The 22,500-nt window shown below is 45.6% G+C and overlaps 3 protein-coding genes across 4 annotated transcripts in view; 2 read left to right on the forward strand and 1 right to left on the reverse strand.

Moving 5' to 3' along the window:
* nipa2 (NIPA magnesium transporter 2) overlaps nt 1-1,173 on the forward strand; it is a 6,947-nt gene extending 5,774 nt beyond the window's left edge. The window contains exon 6 of the mRNA XM_080536230.1: nt 24-1,173. Coding sequence (XP_080392356.1) covers nt 24-661 — 638 coding nt within the window. The 3' untranslated portion in view covers nt 662-1,173. The remainder of the gene's footprint in view (nt 1-23) is intronic.
* Nucleotides 1,174-1,197: 24 nt separating this feature from the next.
* Nucleotides 1,198-22,500, reverse strand: part of cyfip1 (cytoplasmic FMR1 interacting protein 1) — a 42,381-nt gene continuing 21,078 nt past the window's right edge. For both annotated transcript variants that reach the window (XM_080536232.1, XM_080536233.1), the window contains exons 17-31: nt 21,568-21,724; nt 20,994-21,090; nt 18,918-18,994; nt 18,286-18,394; nt 17,479-17,598; nt 16,570-16,769; nt 14,456-14,543; nt 9,385-9,528; nt 8,431-8,521; nt 6,408-6,538; nt 3,989-4,061; nt 3,797-3,891; nt 3,154-3,392; nt 2,567-2,714; nt 1,198-1,936 (exon numbers count right to left, since the gene is read on the reverse strand). In XM_080536232.1, coding sequence (XP_080392358.1) covers nt 1,772-1,936; nt 2,567-2,714; nt 3,154-3,392; nt 3,797-3,891; nt 3,989-4,061; nt 6,408-6,538; nt 8,431-8,521; nt 9,385-9,528; nt 14,456-14,543; nt 16,570-16,769; nt 17,479-17,598; nt 18,286-18,394; nt 18,918-18,994; nt 20,994-21,090; nt 21,568-21,724 — 1,934 coding nt within the window. In that variant the 3' untranslated portion in view covers nt 1,198-1,771. The remainder of the gene's footprint in view (nt 1,937-2,566; nt 2,715-3,153; nt 3,393-3,796; nt 3,892-3,988; nt 4,062-6,407; nt 6,539-8,430; nt 8,522-9,384; nt 9,529-14,455; nt 14,544-16,569; nt 16,770-17,478; nt 17,599-18,285; nt 18,395-18,917; nt 18,995-20,993; nt 21,091-21,567; nt 21,725-22,500) is intronic.
* fndc9 (fibronectin type III domain containing 9) lies at nt 12,474-13,118 on the forward strand (the record flags this gene model as incomplete). The annotated part of the gene is made up of 1 exon (XM_080537245.1): nt 12,474-13,118. The coding sequence occupies one exon, from the start codon at nt 12,474-12,476 to the stop codon at nt 13,116-13,118; it is 645 nt and encodes a 214-aa protein (XP_080393371.1).

Below are 22,500 nucleotides of genomic sequence, written 5' to 3' on the forward strand. Positions count from 1 at the left end.
TAAACTGCTCTTCCTCTCCACAGGGTTCGTGGTCTTCGCTACCTTCGTCATCATCGTGGCTCTCATCTTCATCTTCGTCGTGGGCCCGCGTCACGGCCAGACCAACATCCTGGTCTACATCACCATCTGCTCCGTGATAGGAGCGCTGTCCGTGTCCTGCGTCAAGGGCCTGGGCATCGCCATCAAGGAGGCCATCGCTGGCAAACCGGTGGTGGGAAACCCTTTATTCTGGATCCTGCTCCTGAGTCTGGTGGCCTGCGTGAGCACGCAGATCAACTACCTGAACAAAGCCCTGGACATCTTCAACACCTCCCTGGTCACGCCCATCTACTACGTGTTCTTCACCACCTCCGTGCTCTCCTGCTCCGCCATCCTCTTCAAGGAGTGGGAGCACATGGGCAGCAGCGACGTCATCGGCACCATGAGCGGCTTCCTCACCATCATCGTGGGCATCTTCCTACTGCACGCTTTTAAAGACGTTAGCGTTAGCTTAGCCACCCTGGCCGTGTCCATGAGGAAAGACGAGCGGCCCGCCTCGGCGGCCAACGGGATGGCCACGCACAACTATGAGATGCTGCACAATGACACCACTGAGGACAGGGAGCTAGGCCTGCCTTTCGATAGCGTCTCAAGGAGGAACGGGGCGATGGCGGCTTCGTAGGGCTGTGAGGAAGTAGCGGCCTACGGAACCGTAGCGTTGGTGTGGACATTTTGCGTTTGTTTGAAAACCTTAAGACAATCAATTATTATAGGGGGAAAAAAAGTGACTTGGATGGACCAACCGATTGTACTTTAGTTTTATTTGCCTTATTTTTCCTCCGAATATGACTTGACTACATGGTGGTTAGACTTCATCTCATTCTCATGTAGCTCTGTAAATATTCTCCTGTATGTTTAAAAAAAAAAGAAGAAAAAAAACCCGTTGTTATACTTTCTGTACAGAGATGTGGATTTACATGCACTGAGTTTTCTTTCTACAAGTCAATGGATCAATTGCTTTGTTTTTGTAATATATATATTAAGGAACACACCCATGTGGAGAGGCACGGTCCCCGCTGAGTACCAGTACAGCTCTCGGCAGTCACTAAGACTTGTTCTCATGTGATACTCAAAAGGAAGAGTTATTGTAAAAAATCACCATGAACTTTTTTTGTATTGTTTACATAAGAAAAAGCCCTCTCAAGAACAACAAACAGAGATTTGTTACATATTTATTGAATTAAAATGATTAAAATAATTCAAACACAAGGCACAGTGAATAAATGCTTATCATGGAGTAAAGAACTTGGTTACTTTTCCAGATTTCCTTTAAAGATTATAGGTTAAGCATGCAAATGTTTAACACAATATAGAAAATATACTCTACCTCAAACCCCCATTTTGGAAATAGGCTACTGTTCACCGTTGATATTTCACCACTGCTAACCCTTAAATAATCATCTGATAAAAGTAATCTCCCCCTCCCTGATCTATCGTATAGTCCAGAAGTATAAAACATGTAAAGTATCACAAAAAAAAACAACCCCAATGAAAATAGCTATTCATTTAGATAAGGCACAAAGTGAGTACAAAAAAACCATCCTGACAGACAAAAAGGAAAAGTTGGGCCACTTTAGTATCATGGGCAACTTGTTTATGCTGGTCCACGGCTGCTCCAGACCTAAGGTGAAAGCAGATAGAGGAATATTTTCGGCTGGTCTGTTGTTAAGTGGATGGTACTATTGGGAACGTATTGCTGGTCCAAGATGGTGGACGGTGCGACCATGTGATCTCAGTTGCTGGCCAGGGATTGGTGGATTGGCGGCTGGAAGCATCGGACGTGCTCCACTGGCATATTCTCGCCGTCACCTGACTTCAGGTATTTGCCCAAAATCGCAAAGATCTCGTCGTTGAGAACTTGGAATTTGCGGATTCGGTCCACCATCTTTTTGAGAGGCTGAGGAGAGAATGGTGAAGATGTTTCGTAAAAGAGCCATGTGACACTTATGTTAGGCTAGTTTCCTTTTTTAGACATCGCTGTGATGAAGATCTTAACATTGTTACCCAAACAGCCTCATCAAGATGTGGCTGAGATCCCTTTGATATATATATACGTGTATGTTACGGTACATGTGGGAAAACTAGGGTTAGGTGCGACGGTTAGGGTTAGACATGCCAGCATGTACCAAGTCGGCGTAGCACCTAACCCTAGTTTTCCCACATGTACCGTATTCCCACATGTACCGTAACATATATCAATATTGTGACGTTAGAATTATAAGGTTCTATCTCCATTTTTGTCAAAAAACTTACTACATAATCTGATCCATTAGGTGTTTATTAATGCCTGTGTGGTGTTATTTTAAAAATGTTGACATTTTTGAGTTAGTAATTAATAAAATACAAAGGTTCCATCTCACAGAACATAATGGAATGTAAAAACTTTGACGCTCAATATCTCTGAACTGCCCTAAACGCCCTAAACGGAGATAGAACCTTATCATTCTAAGCTCACGATATAACAAAAAAAAAAAGCTTAACATGTCCATGTATTGAGATGTGTGTTGCCCCTCATCCCTCTACTCACCACACTCTTGATCATCTCATCCTTGCCGTCGTGTTTCTGCACCTTAAGCAGATGGTACGCGAAGTCCAGGATGTCAAACCGTCTCTGTTGACCCAGCAGGGCGATGATCATGCAGCCGGCCCAGTGCAGCCCGTCTCCAAAGCACTGCCTGCAACACAACAAGGAACCAGAACGCAGATTGTGACGTTAGAATTATAAGGTTCTATCTCCATTTTTGGTCAAAATTGAGTTTTTTACATAATCTGATCCATTAGGTGTTTATTAATGCCTGTGTGGTGTTATTTTTAAAATGTTGACATTTTTGAGTTAGTAATTCATAAAATACAAAGGTTCCATCTCACAAAACATAATGGAATGTAAAAACGTTGACGCTCAATATCTCTGAACTACCCTGAACGGAGATAGAACCTTATGGTTCTAAGCTCACGATTTGCTGATTATTTAAATCAAGTGTTACAGCAGACCTCATCGTCCAAGAAAGAACTACGCCACCGAGTTTAGTTTCCTAACAAGCGAACGTCATACTTTCCATACATGCCGCTAGTTCACACAAGCGTAGAAAGAAGAAACCAGCGTGACTGACTCACTCCACAGTGAACTCGTGCGCTCCCACGGGGATGCAGTACACAAACTGCATGGCGCTCCAGAGGCGGTGGAACTCCACGCACTCGTCCACGTGCATCACGCCGTTGCTGGGCAACGGGCCACGCCAGATGGGGTCGTCCAGGAACCCTCGCACGCGCGTCAGGATGACCTCGAACATGGACAGACCGCAGCACAGCCTCTCTTTGGTCAGCAGGTCTCCCTCGCGAGCGATGGCAATTTGCTAGAGGGGCAGAGAGAGAGAGAGCGGGTGTCAGCTGAGAAAGGGGGGCGTTTGACCAGATACTGCAGGCCTACATAGCAGCCAGTATGTGACGTTAGAATTATAAGGTTCTATCTCCATTTTTGTCAAAATTTTGTTTTTTTTTACATAATCTGATCCATTAAGGTGTTTATTAATGCCTGTGTGTTGTTATTTTTTAAATGTTGACATTTTTGAGTTAGTAATTAATAAAATATAAAGGTTCCATCTCACAAAACATAATGGAATGTAAAAACTTTGACGCTCAATATCTCTGAACTACCCTAAACGGAGATAGAACCTTATCATTCTAAGATAGAACCTTATCATTCTAAACTCACGGGTAGTGGACGGTGTGAGGATGTTAATGCATTAACGTGGGGTACCTGTGGGGTCCCCAGGCGCTCGATCAGAGGGACCAGATGGAGGGCCGTGTACTTGGCCTCCAAGCGCTTCATCTTGGCGTCGAGACGCTCCCCCTCTGCAGAGAGAAGAGGTTCACTCGTTTAACATCAACGTATCTAGTAAGCAATTGACTTGTCTTAGACTAACACAGTGCAGCATGGACTCAATATTACCTTTGACGTGGACTCTGGGGAGAATGTTCTGGAATGGTGCGGCGTGAAGCAGATCACACACCTCCTCTTGAGACTGAGAGAGAGACAGAACAGAGAGAGAGAGAGAGAGACAGAGAGAGACAGAGAGAGAGAGAGACAGACAGAGAGAGAGAGACAGACAGAGAGACAGAGAGAGACAGACAGAGAGAGAGACAAAGAGAGACAGAGAGAGAGAGACAGACAGAGAGAGAGAGAGACAGAGAGAGAGAGAGAGAGAGAGAAGGAAGAGTGAACATGTGGAGAAAACCAACCCTCTTGTGACAGAGGATTAATCTCAGTCATGTCTGGAGCCGTAACGGGGAAGAATAACATCGCTGTTTTAATGAGCCCCAGTGGATGAGGAGTCAAGTCCATCCTAATGATTTGTTTTACGTTTGAGGGGAGAATCTCCAGACTAATTGACTCCCAACCTTTAATCTGTTCCACTCTCTTGACTGGAACAGGGCGTACTATATCTGTAGCAACATTTTATTTGATGTTTTGTGGATTTATGTTTTGGGTACTTTAAAAAGCCCGTTTTTGGTTTTTTGAACCTCACATTCACATACTGTAGGTTCTACCTTATGCTTATGTTGTACTTTTTATGTTATTTTCTGTGTGCAAATTAATAAAATAACGAGTAAAGAGTAACCAACCGTGTGTGTGTACATGTCCAGGCATTCACTGCCACTCAAGACTAAAAGACACCCGTCAACAAACAGGCTGATTGTCTCGTCTATCTCTAGTTCCTTCAGCACCTCCTGAGACTTCTTCTGACCCTCACCACTACGTCTCCTAAAGACACCCGCTTTCCCCTCTACTGTGTCCCTAAGAACTTCTATTGCCCCCCTTGTACTGTTTCTCAGTTTCTCCAGTAAAAAAAAAAAAAAAAAGTAGTTTTAGTAGAAGGCGATAATAGGGAGAAGGTTTTTCCTTCTATCAGTGGCCCCGGGCCCGAGCTAGATTACTCTTCCTGCAACGAATGGTGGATTGCTGATTCACATGCTTAGTATTCAAATGTATTGATTGTAAGTCGCTTTGGAATAAGGCGTCTGCTAAATGCCAAAAATGTAAAAAAATGTAAACATGTAACATTTATGAACCTGTTGTTTTGAACCTTAAAAAACAAAGTGTTTCTTTGTGTTTTTGTGTCTTCTACAAATTTAACGTATGAACATGATGAATAAAAGCTCTTGAAATGTCACACTGATATGGATTAAAACGCTGTACAATCTAAACGGACACCTGACTGACTTTGCTGTCTTTTCGATCACTGACAGGAGATGGCAGTGACAGCCTAGGAACCTGAGGCTCTGCTGCAGACGCAGACGAAACAACTCTGTTCCACATTCACCTCGGAAACAATTTCGGAGAACGGATTCAATTGCGTCTTGCGAAGAACAACGCATCCCATTGGTATGGTGTGATCCAGTAGAGCGACGACAGCCACATAATGGATTATAGCGCCTTTATCCAAAGCGCTTTACAACGGTCTCTCATTCACCCATTCACACACACATTCACACACCAATGGCGGCCAAGCTGCCATGCAAGGCGCCGGCCCGCCCGCTCACTGGGAGCAATTAGGGGTTCAGTGTCTTGCCCAAGGACACTTCGACATGTGGCCAGCCGGGGCTCGAACCGCCGATCTGCCGACCTTGTGATCATTAGACGGCGGCTCTACCTCCTGCGCCACAGCCGCCCAGGAATGAGGTTCATGTGCATGGTGTGGTTGGGTTAGGGTTAGGGTTGTGGTTGTGTTAGGGTTAGGGTTAGGGTTAGGGGTGTGGTTGTGTTAGGGTTAGGGTTAGGGTTAGGGTTAGGGGTGTGGTTGTGTTAGGGTTAGGGTTAGGGTCGTGGGTGTGGTTGTGTTAGGGTTAGGGTTAGGGTTGTGGTTGTGTTAGGGTTAGGGTTGTGGTTGTGTTAGGGTTAGGGTTGTGTTAGTGTTAGGGTTAGGGTTAGGGTTGTGGTTGTGTTAGTGTTAGGGTTAGGGTTAGGGTTAGGGGTGTGGTTGTGTTAGGGTTAGGGTTAGGGTTGTGTTAGGGTTAGGGTTGTGGTTGTGTTAGGGTTAGGGTTGTGGTTGTGTGGGGGTCGTACCAGGCTCTGCTCGCTCAGCAGACAGAACAGCAGGGCGTGGTTGTGTTAGGGTTAGGGTGTGGTTGTGTTAGGGTTAGGGTTAGGGGTGTGGTTGTGTTAGGGTTAGGGGTGTGGTTGTGTTAGGGTTAGGGGTGTGGTTGTGTTAGGGTTAGGGTTGTGGTTGTGTTAGGGTTAGGGTTGTGGTTGTGTTAGGGTTAGGGTTGTGGTTGTGGTTGTGTTGGGGTTAGGGTTGTGGTTGTGTTAGGGTTAGGGTTGTGGTTGTGTTAGGGTTAGGGTTAGGGTCGTGGTTGTGTCGGGGTCGTACCAGGCTCTGCTCGCTCAGCAGACAGAACAGCAGGGCGTTGCCCACCTCCCTCAGGTTCTGGAAGCAGACCGTCTTCAGCTCGGCGTACTCCACGATGTCCTTCAGCTGGTGGTGGAAGAACTCCAGGATACCTACAGACAGATAGAGATGGATCAGGGAGAGAGAGAGAGAGAGAGAGAGAGATCGTGAGCTCAGAATGATAAGGTTCTATCTCCGTTTAGGGTAGTTCAGAGATATCGAGCGTCAAAGTGTTTACATTCCATTATGTTCTGTGAGATGGAACCTTTGTATTTTATGAATTACTAACTCAAAAATGTCAACATTTAAAAAATAACACCACACAGGCATTAATAAACACCTAATGGATCAGATTATGTAAAAAACTCAATTTTGACAAAAATGGAGATAGAACCTTATAATTCTAACGTCATGAGATGCAAATTGTGTTTATTGTCTTGTTGTTTCTCCACTGAAGTCAGATCCGCCAGCTAACTCACTCAAGGGTAACCATAAACCATAAACCAGTTAAATACAGTTTTATATATACTGTATGATTTTATTATTATTAGCTTCAGCAGCTGACTGTACGCGAGGAGCATCACTCCCTTTCCCTCCCAGTAGGGGGAACCCCTCTCTCAAACCCCCTTTCACCCCTCTGTCTCCACAGGTTCATAACACGGACCCATATGGGGAGCCTAAACTGCCAATTAACACGTACAGTGGGACTGACATGCTTGGTTCAAGAGGGCTCCGCAGATAAGGCTGCCCTAACACAAAACAACTCTGAAGTGCTTCTCACACAGCATGTAACGGTCCTCCGTGGGCTCGGCTTGATGAGAGCGACACTCGTTAGGGTTTCATTCACATGTGGGATATTGACACTGATTAATGGACCTTGATAAAAGAATCCCAACAGCTCTCCAAGTGTACAAATCTTTCAGACACTTGTTAGGATATATCTTTCAAAGGTCCTATTGTCCATTCTCCAGCACCAGCTGCTTATTTTTCAGGATGTTACATATCTTATCAGTTCTCCTGTTTTAATATGCACATTATCAGTATTGTACCCTATGAACACACACGACCCATTGTAATAGCAAGGGAATGAGGGAGTTACTGTCTGCCTGGGAAGGCGTCTGATGGCCTTGAAGCCAGGTGTAGCAGGATACTCCTTCAGCTCTCACATCAAACACAACACTCAATTCATAGTTTTAGAACATTCTAATCGAAGGCCATCAGGTCTTACATCATAGTGGCCAAAAGGGGAAGGACTCTGTGCTTCCTAAAAGTATATAATATCATGTAAATCTGAAGAAGACCACCTTCCTCCTGAGATCGCCTCAGGGTTGGGTCCAGCTGCTGCAGCACCGTTCTGTACTCTACGTGTAATTTTGAATAAATACACCACTTGTGCAAAAGAGAACATCTCTCCTCTTTCTTGGGGCAGTCAACAAAAGAACCGAGCTGATTTTATTCTAACAGACTGGAGGGAGCTCCTCCTCACTCCTCCTCCCCCTCCCCCCCTCACTCCTCCTCCCCCTCCCCCCATCCTCCTCCTCCCCCTCCCCCTCCTCCCCCTCCCCCTGAATGAATGAATGAATGATCCTCCTCCTCCTCCCCCTCCCCCTCCCCCTGAATGAATGAATGATCCTCCACATCCCCCTCCTCCTCCTCCCCCTCCTCCCCCTCCTCCTCCTGCTCCTCCTCCTCCTCCCCCCTCCTCCTCCTCCTCCTCCCCCTCCTCCTCCCTCCCCCCCCCCTCCTCCTCCTCCTCCTCCCCCCCCCCCTCCTCCTCCCCCTCCTCCTCCCCCCCTCCTCCTCCTCCCCCTCCTCCTCCTCCCCCTCCTCCTCCTCCTCCTCCTCCTCCTCCTCCCCCTCCTCCTCCTCCTCCTCCTCCCCCTCCTCCTCCTCCTCCTCCTCCTCCTCCCCCTCCCCCTCCCCCTCCCCCCCCCCTCCTCCTCCTCCTCCTCCTCCTCCTCCTCCTCCTCCTCCCCCTCCTCCTCCTCCTCCTCCTCCTCCTCACCTGGGGAGCCGTACTCGTGGCGGGGGAGACGGCAGATCTTGGGCATCACCTCCATCAGGGTCTTCACATACTGCATGATGGTTCCCTGCAGCTGTACGGGGAGACACAGGGTTAGAGCCACAGACAAGTTCTGTAGTTAACATCAAGTTTCAACTCTAGACTCTAGCGATTCCCAACCCACCCTCTGGTGGGCCGCGAGGGTACTGCAAGTGGGCCACCAAATCATGGGCAAATTCTTTTTTAAAGTAATTTTTTTTAAGTTACGGTACTGTATTTTTTTCTTTAAAACCTTCAAAAATGCATCATCAGTGTGATACTGATAGATAGGAACTCATGGTAGGACCATTTTACTACTAGGCCTACTGCACTCTATGTATGTATGTATGATGATGCATATGAAATATCCAATAAGAATAAGAGAATAATGATGACCCCCCCAAAAAACTGTTTACGCATGCGTGAAACGCCTGTGTGGGCCGCAAATACTTTTGAGATTTTTAAGTGAGTGGGCTTGAGTCTAAATAGGTTGGGAACCACTGCTCTAGAGGGAACTCCTTCTACACCGTGACAGGCCCTCCTCCCCCCGTCACCCCCCCCACCCTCTTTCTCTTTTTTTGGTTATTATTTATTTTGTTAAGTTTTTAAACAACAAACATCTAGACGTCACAACAAGGACAGATATTAAAGGAAAACAATTAACTCCATAAAGTAGAAAGTATGAAAAATAAAAGTAATTATAAGACAAAACACAACAGCAAACAAAAAGACAATAAACAAAAAAAATATATATATATACATATGCCGATAAACAAAAGTGTGTGTGCAATGAGGGAAAGGGGGGGGGGCATTACCACCATCAACAACCACGTAGATATAAGGGTTCCTAAATCTAAAAGATAAATGCAAAAAAAATAAAAAAATAAAGGAAAGTAAAAAAAGTTTGGTCTTCCTCACCAGGCTCTTGACGACCTTCAGCAGCTCCTCCATCACCACGGCGATGCCCTGGTACCCAAGCAGACGGCACATGGCCTTGATGTGCGGGGGGCCCACGAAGTGTCTGTAGTACCCGTATATACTGCTGTAGGCCAGGTTCAGAGCCTGGTCAGATAAACACACGAGACAGAAGAAGAAGCCATGAGTATGAAGCCTCAGTCATGGACATCCAATCAATAATAATAATAATAATAATAATAACTTTGATTTCTATAGCGCCTTTCAAAAAACCCAAGGACGCTTTACAATTCTCCCTCCCTCCACACCCTCCATCTCCTATCTCTCTCTCTCTCTCTCCCTCCCTCCCTCCCTCCACACCCTCCTATCTCTCTCTTTCCCTCCCTCCCTCCATCTCCTATCTCTCTCCCTCCCTCCCTCCCTCCCTCCATCTCCTATCTCCCTCCCTCCACACCCTCCTATCTCTCTCTTTCCCTCCCTCCACACCCTCCTATCTCTCTCTTTCCCTCCCTCCACACCCTCCTATCTCTCTCTTTCCCTCCCTCCCTCCACACCCTCCTATCTCTCTCTTTCCCTCCCTCCCTCCACACCCTCCATCTCCTATCTCTCTCCCTCCCTCCCTCCATCTCCTATCTCTCTCCCTCCCTCCCTCCACACCCTCCATCTCCTATCTCTCTCTCCCTCCCTCCACACCTTCCGTCTCCTATCTCTCTCTTTCCCTCCCTCCCTCCACACCCTCCATCTCCTATCTCTCTCTCCCTCCCTCCACACCTTCCGTCTCCTATCTCTCTCTTTCTCTCCCTCCCTCCACACTCTCCATCTCCTATCTCTCTCCCTCCCTCCCTCCCTCCCTCCACACCCTCCATCTCCTATCTCTCTCCCTCCCTCCACACCTTCCGTCTCCTATCTCTCTCTTTCCCTCCCTCCCTCCACACCCTCCATCTCCTATCTCTCTCTTTCCCTCCCTCCCTCCCTCCCTCCCTCTCTTTCTGTGTGAGTTGATGCTGCTGCTGTGATCCAGTGGTACTCCTCTAGTCTGGCGGTTGCGTAGGAGGCAGGAGAGGCAGGAGGGACAGAAAGGCATTTCTGCTCCACTCTGCTGAAGACAAACAGGAGCAGGACAGCGTGGGGAGGAACACTAAAGAACACTAAGGACACTGGAGGCCATGAGAGAGGGTTGAGGGGCAGGTCCTGAGAGGCGGGCGGGCACGGGCCCGGCGGGAACAAGGGGCACTGAGGAGCAGCTCCCAGATCAACATAGAGACCAGTTTGCCAATCAACCGTTCCTCTATCGACGTGTTCGTGGTGAGTCTCTCAGGTTCTTCTCTCCTTTTCTTGCCCTGATTGACCCCAGCAGAAGTCTTATGTCTGAACGTCTCAACCAGCGGAAGAGACAGTTACTGTATAGGCTGCCATGAGTCATCACCGATACAGGCAGCAAGAAATGTACCGTGGGAGGGTTTGCCTGGTAATGAGTTTTGCGTCTCATTATCAAAACAAGTCTGCTCTCTAGGTTTTCTAGCCTGAAAAAAAAGCTTTCTGTGACGTTGACTTCTCTGGCGTTTGGCTGTGGGTATGAATTAAATGCAACACCTAAACACCTATGTGCAATATGACAACCCTAGTCGTCTTACCTGTACAGTATAGTATAGTGTATAGTGTACATAGCCTTTATTTATGTAAACCAGCTCCTTTCCCTTCTTGTTTTTTTAGGGTTTTTTTTCTTTCCTAGCACCAGGGGAGCCCCCCCTCCTAAATGTCGTTGTTTGGTACCTGTACTATATCAATGACAATAAAGACCATTCATTCATTCATTCATAAAAGGCTGTGATCAATGTTGTTGTAAGACACTATTGTGAGCAAAAATCAATGACCATTCTGCCATCGGACAAAGCGCTTGTCTCTGAGTGTACAAAATGTCTCACACTGTCTCTTTCAGATACACTCATAGCATGTTTCTGATTGTCATTGGTGGAAGTGTAATATACAACGCTCAAATTCAGAAACACACAGTGGATGTAAAGGGAAAATAATTTCATAAAAATCTGTAATAGTTATAGTAAAAATTTCTGTTATAAAGAAATTAAAAAACAACAAGGGGTTCCTTTTTCGTAACATTGAAACATTTTAAATGAGAGACCATGTTTTTAAATAAAGAAATACATCAATGCTGAAATGATTAAAATAGTTTTTGACTTCAAAAAGCACATTGAGAATTAATTGGTTATATTTGAAGTCCGAGCCTTACCAGACATCCCAGAGAAAGGGATTCTGATAGCAAATAAATAACAAATATTGCTGTAATGTATCTGAAGTCTAGGTCATCTCTGAAGGTCTACCGGTAAGTATTGTTGACATTTCACACCAGCCTAAAAGCACTTCTCACCAAACAGGTGGACCAAGGGAGGCAAGCATTCTCACAACACTAAAATTAAACTTATAATCCCCTATAATTAAACTGAAATTAAATTCAACTGAAATTAAATGTATAATCCCCAAACAGAAACCCAAGCCCTCTAACATCACACAAACTCCAGGGAATCACAGTACCGGTAAATCAGAGAAAACCTGTTCCAGCCAGTCCAGTGCTAGCTACCAACCCAGGGAAGCTGATTAGAGTTGTGTTTATCGACGTACGGCTTAAGAGCCTCAACAGGTCTTATACCTGGAAGGAACAAGTGCAATAATCAAACCAACCACATCACAAGGTCATGTCTTATCTTGTCATTACCTCAGGCCCCTAAAGCTCAGACATCATACATGGCAGCATATTCAACGACACAGCCGCATGGTCTGCTAGGCTAAAGGCAAGCTGCTTTAAAAAAAAGCCCTGATGGGAGCTGTGTGCGGGGGTATAAGAGAGAGACAAGAATGCCCCACGGCCAGTTTCACAAATAGAAATTAAGCGAGTCTCTCGTCCTCTTTCTCTCTTCTGTCCAGGGAGACTGCTTTCCACGCCTCGAGGTTTTCTGAACACACCAGTAACCACGGAAATGAAACCCTAATTTGAGGGAACCCAACAAAGGGAGGAGACAGACAGACTCTAAAGGCAGCAGACAGACTGCAGCAGAGAAGATCGAACTACATCTAAGATGGCCGCCGTCACGGTGCAGAACATCACCGCCACCTCGGCCAGAGTGAGCTGGCCTCCGTCCCCCGGCTGCCTGGACACCTTCTACAGCGTCATGTACCACCCCAACTGGAGCAGCTTCCTCATGAGCTACACGCGCAAGAGCTTCCTGCGCGAGGAACGCATCCCCGTCAGCAGTCAGACCAGCGCCGGCCTGACCCACCTCACGCCCCAGACCACCTACATCCTGTGCGTGACCTGCCAGGCAGCCAACCCCACCAGGGACCAGTGCCGGGTGTTCAACACCCTGAACGAGGTGGGCGAGGGGTTCAACGGGACAGGCTGGGAGCTGGCCATGGGCGTGTGGTTGGCCAGCAGCATCCTGCTCCTGGTCATCGCTGCAGTGCTCCTGTGGGGGTGCCTCCGCTCCGTCTGCCCCGGTCCTGGGGACTCCAGGGGCAGTTGTCCAGGGGCCACGGGCTTGCCTGGGGCAGACGGGGGGAGAGGGAGTCCTGGGGGTCTCTATACGTCCAGCAGCAGCAGCGAAGAGGAGTCCAGACAGGACAGAATCAAAGAGAACCCGTTCCACACAGCCCAGAGCAGCGCTGGCCTTAGACACAGCCAGAGCCACGAGCTGGGGACACTCACAAAGCCGTCAGATGGGTGACCCAGTCTAAATCCCCCCAAGGCCGGGGGAAAATATCCAAAATATTGGCCTCTGGAGTGTTGTTGCTGTCTGGTTTCTGATTCCCCAGTTCTGAAATAAACTGTTGAACCATTTGTTTTGATAGTGCCACTGGCGCTTGAGACCGTAACATATTCATGTCTATGATTGAAGAGTCGAAGTTATAGCAATATTTCTAAGCTTTTTTTTTTCATGTGAAACCGCCTATCCTCCTGACTGGATTATGTGCTTTGCTTCCAAATGATCCGTTGTAACATGACGGTTGAATTTGTTCCATTTCTACAGCTAAAGACTGTGTTGTATAGACAGGCTTTTGGATAGCCCCTAGGGCCTGTCTCTCTGTGTCCTGCTGATGCTGTTGTACACCTGTTGTCTGTTACTTGTTTTGATTTTCACTTGTTTTGCCCGTTTTAACCTGCTGTGGCTCTCGCTCTTGTATTATGTTTTATTGTGGGTTTTTTCCTTGTCATGTAAAGCACTTTGTGACCCTTGGTCTGGGAAAGGTGCTGTATAAATACATTTGACTTACTTTCTCCATTGGAGTATTCAAAACCATAGTGTTCATTCATCCATGCCGTCAACTATCTAAGACTTAACGTTCTTGTAATGTGATATATGACACGGTTCCCTGCATAGTGTCCCGAGTGTCCAACCATCACACTGCAGACATGGTGTCCATTCATTAGTATCAAACAGATGCTCTATTTTTCCCACAATGTGAACAGTGAACTTCTCTCTATTATGAATGTATAAATAAGTACCAAATGATTTAATATGTCCTATGGTTGGTTGACTGATATGCATAGATACTGTCGCTCACATAACACTAATGATATAGACCAGTGGTTTTCAAATCTCTCCTCTGGGACCCCCAGCTGTTCAACATATTTGATCTGTTCCACCACCAGCACACCTGATTCAACTACCGTAATCAAGTACAAATCATAATTGCTTTGCCCTTGATTAGTTGAATCAGGTGTGCTGGTGGTGGAACAGATCAAATATGTGGAACAGTTGGTGGTCCCCGAGGAGAGGCTGGGGGTCCCCGAGGAGAGGTTTGAGAACCACTGATATATATCATATATAATGATATATATATATAACTAATGATATAGAGTTCTCCACAGAAAGTCAGATTAGAGTCACGCAATACAGCACTGATCGACTGTGAGAGAAACTTACATGACTGTGAAATGATCCACGAGAAGCCAGAAGCGTTTGGGGAAAAAAAAGCGAATTGTGAAAAGAAAAGGTGGAAAGACCAGTCGGTTCATCTAGAGGTGGGGGAGGAAGGAACAAGCGAGTCTACTGTGACTGACCTTTGACCCGTACAGGTACTGTGGCTGGGCGTTGGGGGGCTTGTCCCTCTGGAACTCCTGGGAGAAGGGCAGGACAGTACGAACAAACCTGCACAGGGAGAAGACAAAGCAGGGAGAGAGAGAGAGAGAGAGGTTGAATCTCTCATTCCAATTCTAATGGTGTCTTCTTCTAGCCCTGAATCGTTCTACTCGGACAAAGTCTAGTGTCATAGAGACGGTGTTACTCTCTGATTATTGAAGCAGCATCGATTTCAATTCCTCTCATTGTGTGATAGACAGTGTGGATAGAATTTACAACTGTCAAAATACCAAAACACCCCCCGCCCCACACACACACCCACAGCCAAACCCACCCAATTATATTCGTCACTTTGTCATGTATCTGTGTATTATCTCGTTTTGTACTGTATTGCAATGTTGCGTCATTTTGCTGTGCTTGCTTATCTTGTATTGTCTTGCTTTGTCTTGTATTGTCATGTAGTGTGTTGCCTGTTGTGTCGTTTTGTTGTGCTTGCGGATGTTTTTAATGACACTACACCATTCATTTTGTAATAGCCTGCTCAGGCACTACAGATGGAAATTAGCTCATGAGCTCATAACTCTGGCGCATTTACATTGATGTGGAAACTGATTTGTTGATTAATGTGCACTGTCCCTGGTAAATAAATAAATAAAATAAAAAAAACACACAAACATCTAACAGGGTACAGAACACAGCTACCAAAATATCCATTAGCCATCAGGTCCCCCCCCTCCCCCCCAGCTCTGACAACATAATCAGAAAAATATTTTCAAATTCTCCACAACAACAGTGTTTGTTAATGACTCTGGCTCAGCAGAGCAGATAACCAGACAGACAGATAACCAGACAGACAGATAACCAGACAGACAGACAGACAAGGCTCTCGGTGTGCTGAGGTAGAATTAGAAGCGAGCAAATTAAAATAGTTCAATACATTGAATCCATCCATATTTTCAAAACAATGTCCGAGGGTATTAACGCGAGAGGGGAATAATTAGGCCCAGGGAATTCGGAATTCTTCAGACGCAATCTTTAATTGCCCCTCAAAGTCTTTGTTCCCACCTCATCCAGGGCTCGTCTCTCTGTTGTCGTTGGGCCGTGAGAGGAATTCAGGATGAGATGATCTCTGAGAGAACAGCCTGGTGTATGGTACAGGCCTAACGCTGTCTAGAATGGATGAAGGGAGGTGATATATTCTTCCCTAATGCCTAATGACTGACTCTGTTGCCGAGAGATTGTAGTAGAGTGTTAGGTAGTAGGGGTGGGCATCGACGATCGATAATTGATCGATAATTGATCGATAAGGATCTTGGTCGATCACAAAATAAAACATTTGGTCGATCACATGTGATCGACCAAATGTTTTATTTTGTGATCGACCAAGATCCTTATCGATCAATTATCGATCGTCGATGCCCACCCCTATTAGGTAGGCCAATTATTTCTCTGAAACCCCTCCCTGTGATTGCTATTTGCTACCCACCTGTTGGTGATCTCATGATCTCTGAGAGAACAGCCTGGTGTATGGTACATGCAGTGGTGTAGTCTAGTGTTTTCTAGTGGGTATACTGTGATGTTCCCCTCCCAGCCTCATATCGTTCATTTCGGAACTGCGCTCCCTGTCTAACGTTATATATATATATATAAATTACATGTTATGAGGCTAATCTGTGCATAATTGTGCTGCATTTTGACATATCTCATGTCGCATTCCCCCCCTTTGATGGTATATGACGCTATAGTCAGTCCCAATGGTCCAAAAGTCAAGTGCTTCGTAACACAGACAGGGTGAATTTTATGAATGAAAGGGTGAAAGTTCTGTCACAAAACGCTGTTACGTATCCTCACACATTTTTAAGTGGGTGTATGGAAATCCTTAGCCTTTCCTAGCGGGTATACGGCGTAGTCCTGCGTATCACCTAGACTACACCACTGGGTACAGACCTAACGCTGTCTAGAATGGATGAAGGGAGGTGATATATTCTTCCCTAATGCCTAATGACTGACTCTGTTCCCGAGAGGTTGTAGTGAGTGTTAGGCAGGCCAATTATTTCTCTGAAACCCCTCCCTGTGATTGCTATTTGCTACCCACCTATTGGTGGAGCCGTTGTAACAGTAGTTGGGGAGGAAGTCGTAGTTGAGCTCCCAGAAGACATGCAGCGTGATCCTGCCGTAGGGGGCGGACACGTTGTGGTTGGCCTCGCGGAACATGGCGTCCATGCTGTCCAGGGTCAGGAACTTACTGAGGAGCTTGTGAGTCATGCGGTTTATATCCAGGAGACCCTCCAGCTCCTGACACACAGAGAGGAGAGAAGAAAATAAACATTCAGAGACACACCGATCCCCTATTTCCACACAAGCAGAAGTACTTAATATATGCCATTTATACAACAGTTAGTTCCGACCAAGTGATTTGATTGGACAAGAGGCATTCCATGAGTGCTGGTATACAGTATAACAGCACTGGGACTTTTAACTAGTATGCATCACTCCGAAATGACCGTTAATACAAAGTAGCTAGCCTGCAGATGTTTGTGTTCAGGTTACTAGGCAACAGTCCAGTTGCGGAACATTTTTTTGTTGACGGAGCCAAAATAAATGAATAAAAATAAATGCGCTGTAGAACTGTTGTATAAAAGCAATATCACACTTGAGGTCGTGCTGTTATACTGAATATCAGCACGGCTGTGATTGCCTGCGGCCTCGTACCTACGACCCAATCATAGCTGGCACTTTTTTTCTTGTCTTTTTAAATGTGTTTAGGGCATTTCTGCTTTATTGGGATAGAGGCAGTAGAGATTGGCAGGAAGGATGGGCGAGAGAGAGAGAGTGAGAGAGAGTGAGAGAGAGAGGGCGGATGGCATGCAGGTTGGGTCAATATACAGAGGATATTTCATCCAAAGCGACTTACGCTGCAGTGATTGCATCATACATTTTTCAGCATATATCCCAGCGGACCATTCTATCATTATACATTATTCTACTAGTCATATATGTGTACCATGATGGAGGTCAGGTCCTCGCTCTCAAAGCGGTTGATGGCCAGCTCCAGAGACTTGTACAGGGCAGCAGAGATCCTCTGGGTGATTAACCTGTTCAGGTCGATGGAGCGTCCCAGCAGCTGAGGGGGACAAGCACACAGACATGAGAGGGTGAGTGGGGCAACAGGTAACCAGGGTATATACAGGAATCTTGAGGTTCATTTGAAAGTGACAGTTGGTTCTAAGTGATAGTTGGATCTAAGTGACAGTTGGATCTAAGTGACAGTTGGATCTAAGTGACAGTTGGATCTAAGTGACAGTTGACACTAGAACAGCCGTGTCTATGTTACCTACTCAGGGTATATACAGGAATCTTGAGGTTAATTTCAATACCTTTCTAAGACTTTTTTAAAGACCGTGTAAATATTTTTCCAGACCTCACCGCCACTTCGAGCTGTAACCGTTTACATCAGTGACACCTTTAACTTAACAGTTTTAGTTTGCAATAGACTAGACCACTATCATACAACAGAATTTCCGGTTCATCTTTGTTTTTTTAATAAAACTAATAAATTCACAAACTTTTACTAAACGTTTTTAGGATTCAAACTCTTTGGACAGAGTCTAATTCAGAAAAATACCAACAAAATTCAAGACCTCATAAAATCGTGATAAGACTTTTTAATACTTATTAAGGGTCTTGATTTTCCCAAAATTGATTTATCATCTTTTGATACTTCAAGACACCGCGGACACCCTGAACAGGTTAATGGGGGGGTCAAGAGGAAGGGATGTAGGAGGCGTGAGACAGCACGAGGCGTCTTTACCTGGACGTGGCGCTGCTTCAGCAGAGTCTCATAGCGGTTGGAGGGCGGCCAGGGGATGTTGGCTCCCTGGCTCTTACAGTCTGCTCTCAAACGCTTGTCCAGGAGGAGACTGAGGAGAGGAGGAGGAGGAGGAGGAGGAGGAGGAGGAGGAGAGGAGGAGAAGGAGAGGAGGAGGAGGAGGAGAGGAGGAGGAGAGGAGGAGGAGGAGGAGGAGGAGGAGGAGAGGAGGAGGAGAGGAGGAGGAGGAGGAGAGGAGGAGGAGGAGGAGGAGGAGGAGAGGAGGAGGAGGAGGAGGAGGATGAGACATTAAGCTTTGACACACCGTGACGTTAGAATTATACGGTTCTATCTCCATTTTTGGTCAAAATTGAGTTTTTTACATAATCTGATCCATTAGGTGTTTATTAATGCCTGTGTGGTGTTATTTTTAAAATGTTGATTTTTTTTTTGTTAGTAATTAATAAAATACAAAGGTTCCATCTCACAGAACATAATGGAATGTAAAAACGTTGACGCTCAATATCTCTGAACTGCCCTAAACGGAGATAGAACCTTATCATTCTAAACTCACGACACGGCACATCTTCATCTTCCTTTTGAATCGGAGTGACACTGCAGGGTGTGTTCCATACCTTCCTGCCAGAATCTTGTAGTAGACAAAGATTTGATCAGCCAGCTTGTAGACGAACTGATCGAAGCACAGGTTCACCTGAAACAATGTAAGGAACAGACAGCAACAGAGGGCTTAATGTAGGTTAGTGGTGGGAGATATCCTACACCACACACGTGTGTTTAATGGTTGGACTTGCAAGGAATGCAGGATTGCAGAATGAATGAATGGTATATCTATTGTACCTTATGAAAAGCCTTAATGCTGAAATCTTCATGGACAAAGTACGCAAGTGTGGCTTATATCACAAAGGACATGGTCAGGGCCTCGTGGCTCAACTAAGGCTGAACTTACTGGATTCATCTTAAACCCTCGCGTCACGTACCATCTACTCACTCACAATTCTCATCATTTCTTATTTTGTTATCCAGTGAAATATGTTCACTCTGTAATGTTTGGAGAGAAACGTGCATTTGCTTCTTTAATAATAATAACAATACATTTTATTTATGGGCGCCTTTCAAGGCTCTCAAGGACACCTTACAAGACAGTCAAATATTTTTTTTTAAATCAACAAAGCCAAATGAGATAAAAATAGCAACATCTTTACAGAGGATGGATTGAGGTCCCTCTGCTGTGGCAGAAACATGAGGTTGTGTTGTATGAGGTTGTGTTGTGTGAGGTTGTGTTGTATGAGGTTGTGTTGTATGAGGTTGTGTTGTATGAGGTTGTGTTGTATGAGGTTGTATTGTATGAGGTTGTGTTGTATGAGGTTGTATCGTATGAGGTTGTGTTGTATGAGGTTGTGTTGTATGAGGTTGTATCGTATGAGGTTGTGTTGTATGAGGTTGTGTTGTATGAGGTTGTGTTGTGTGAGGTTGTGTTGTATGAGGTTGTGTTGTATGAGGTTGTGTTGTGTGAGGTTGTGTTGTATGAGGTTGTGTTGTATGAGGTTGTGTTGTGTGAGGTTGTGTCGTATGAGGTTGTGTTGTATGAGGTTGTGTTGTATGAGGTTGTGTCGTATGAGGTTGTGTTGTATGAGGTTGTGTTGTATGAGGTTGTGTTGTATGAGGTTGTGTTGTGTGAGGTTGTGTTGTATGAGGTTGTGTTGTGTGAGGTTGTGTTGTGTGAGGTTGTGTTGTATGAGGTTGTGTTGTGTGAGGTTGTGTTGTATGAGGTTGTGTTGTATGAGGTTGTGTTGTGTGAGGTTGTGTTGTGTGAGGTTGTGTCGTATGAGGTTGTGTTGTATGAGGTTGTGTTGTGTGAGGTTGTGTTGTGTTGTGTGAGGTTGTATCGTATGAGGTTGTGTTGTATGAGGTTGTGTTGTATGAGGTTGTATTGTGTGAGGTTGTGTCGTATGAGGTTGTGTTGTATGAGGTTGTGTTGTATGAGGTTGTGTTGTATGAGGTTGTGTTGTGTGAGGTTGTGTTGCATGAGGTTGTGTTGTATGAGGTTGTGTTGTATGAGGTTGTGTTGTATGAGGTTGTGTTGTATGAGGTTGTGTTGTATGAGGTTGTGTTGTGTGAGGTTGTGTTGTGTGAGGTTGTGTTGTATGAGGTTGTGTTGTGTGAGGTTGTGTTGTATGAGGTTGTGTTGTATGAGGTTGTGTTGTGTGAGGTTGTGTTGTGTGAGGTTGTGTCGTATGAGGTTGTGTTGTATGAGGTTGTGTTGTGTGAGGTTGTGTTGTGTTGTGTGAGGTTGTATCGTATGAGGTTGTGTTGTATGAGGTTGTGTTGTATGAGGTTGTGTTGTGTGAGGTTGTGTTGTATGAGGTTGTGTTGTATGAGGTTGTGTTGTGTGAGGTTGTGTTGTATGAGGTTGTGTTGTATGAGGTTGTATTGTGTGAGGTTGTGTTGTATGAGGTTGTGTTGTGTGAGGTTGTGTTGTATGAGGTTGTGTATTGTGTGAGGTTGTGTTGTAGGAGGTTGTGTTGTGTGATGTTGTATTGTATGAGGTTGTATTGTGTGAGGTTGTGTTGTGTGAGGTTGTGTTGTATGAGGTTGTATTGTGTGAGGTTGTGTTGTATGAGGTTGTGTTGTGTGAGGTTGTGTTGTGTGAGGTTGTGTTGTATGAGGTTGTTTTGTGTGGATCATTTTACCTCTGCTTCAATCTCATCATAGAGGAACTGTTTCTTGAACTTGGTCAGGGCGTAGTGTGCGCTGTCGTTGTACAGGTCCAGAGGGTACAGCACATACCTACGAACGCACCAGGACAGCAGAACGCGTTACTAAACAAAGACTGCAGATAAAACATGGTACTGTGAACTGGGTAGTTCGTAGGTAGTTCAGCGTATTCGCTAGTTAAGTCGTGACGTGTTTCCGGGTCCAAAGTTGGCTGAGGCGCTGTCTTCGAAATGCCGCAGTAAGTAATGATAATAATTCATTATATTTGTATAGCGCTTTTCCGAGGCTCAAAGGCGCTGACGATATGGGAAAAACGGGAAAGTGCTGCTGTGTCCCTTGTTGTATGAATAGATCCGAGTCTAAAAAACGATTGAACTGTCATTCTACCGCTTTAGTACACTGGTACTCTGGTGCGGGGAATTTTTCATTTGGACCCGGAAATTGCTAAACGTCACGCGCGTGACGTCAGACTTAACAACCGAATAGGTGAGTGGTATGTGAGTGGGTGTGTCTGTGAGTGTGTGTGTGCATGCATGCGCTCCTCCTTACTCCATCATCGAGGCCTCCTTGGTCTCCAGGATGTGGTCGGTGAGGATCCAGGGCATGGACATCTCGATGGGGAACTGGATGCGGCGGCCCATGGTCAGCTCCAGGAAGAACTCCCGGAACCACAGCTGGGAGAGGTCACAGCAGTGCTGCAGCGTCTCTGGAGAGGGGGGGGGGGGCAGACACACGGGTGACCCATGTGATTGATGCTGTGTGCTGTATGCGCTGTTTGCAGGGGTAGATGTATGTCATAATTGCCCCTCTGATTGAGTTATTGATTGGGTGCATGATTGGGTGTTAGACAAGACAGTTCTGAATCAGCAGCAGCCGCAGAAGCCGGGAGGTCTAAAGAGTCTCCAGGTCGATGTTCTCTAGCGGAGACTGAAGACCTCCATCTCTTCAGGTTACACCTTAACTGCTCCTCCTGAGACATCCACTACCCCCCAGCACTGCGTCTCCTGAGACACCTGCTTTCCCCTTTACTGTGTCCCCTAAAACTTCTACTGCCCCCCTTGTACTGTCTCTCTGTTCTCCAATGTCTATATATAAAAAAAATATAAAAAATAAACACTTTTCCTTCTATTACTGTGACTGCCAATGGCCCCGGGCCTGAGCTAGATTACTCTTCCTGCTACGACTGGTGGACTGATGATTCACTTGCTTAGTCAAATGTATCGATTGTAAATCGCTTTGGAATAAGGCGTCTGCTAAATCGTGACGTTAGAATTATAAGGTTCTATCTCCATTTTTGTCAAAATAGATTTTTTTTTTACATAATCTGATCCATTAGGTGTTTATTAATGCCTGTGTGGTGTTATTTTTTAAAATGTTGACATTTTTTAGTTAGTAAATAATAAAATACAAAGGTTCCCATCTCACAGAACATAATGGAATGTAAAAACTTTGACACTCAATATCTCTGAACTGCCCTAAACG

The sequence above is a fragment of the Nansenia antarctica genome (assembly GCF_963989245.1).
Source record: "Nansenia antarctica genome assembly, chromosome: 7".
NCBI lineage: Eukaryota > Metazoa > Chordata > Actinopteri > Argentiniformes > Microstomatidae > Nansenia > Nansenia antarctica.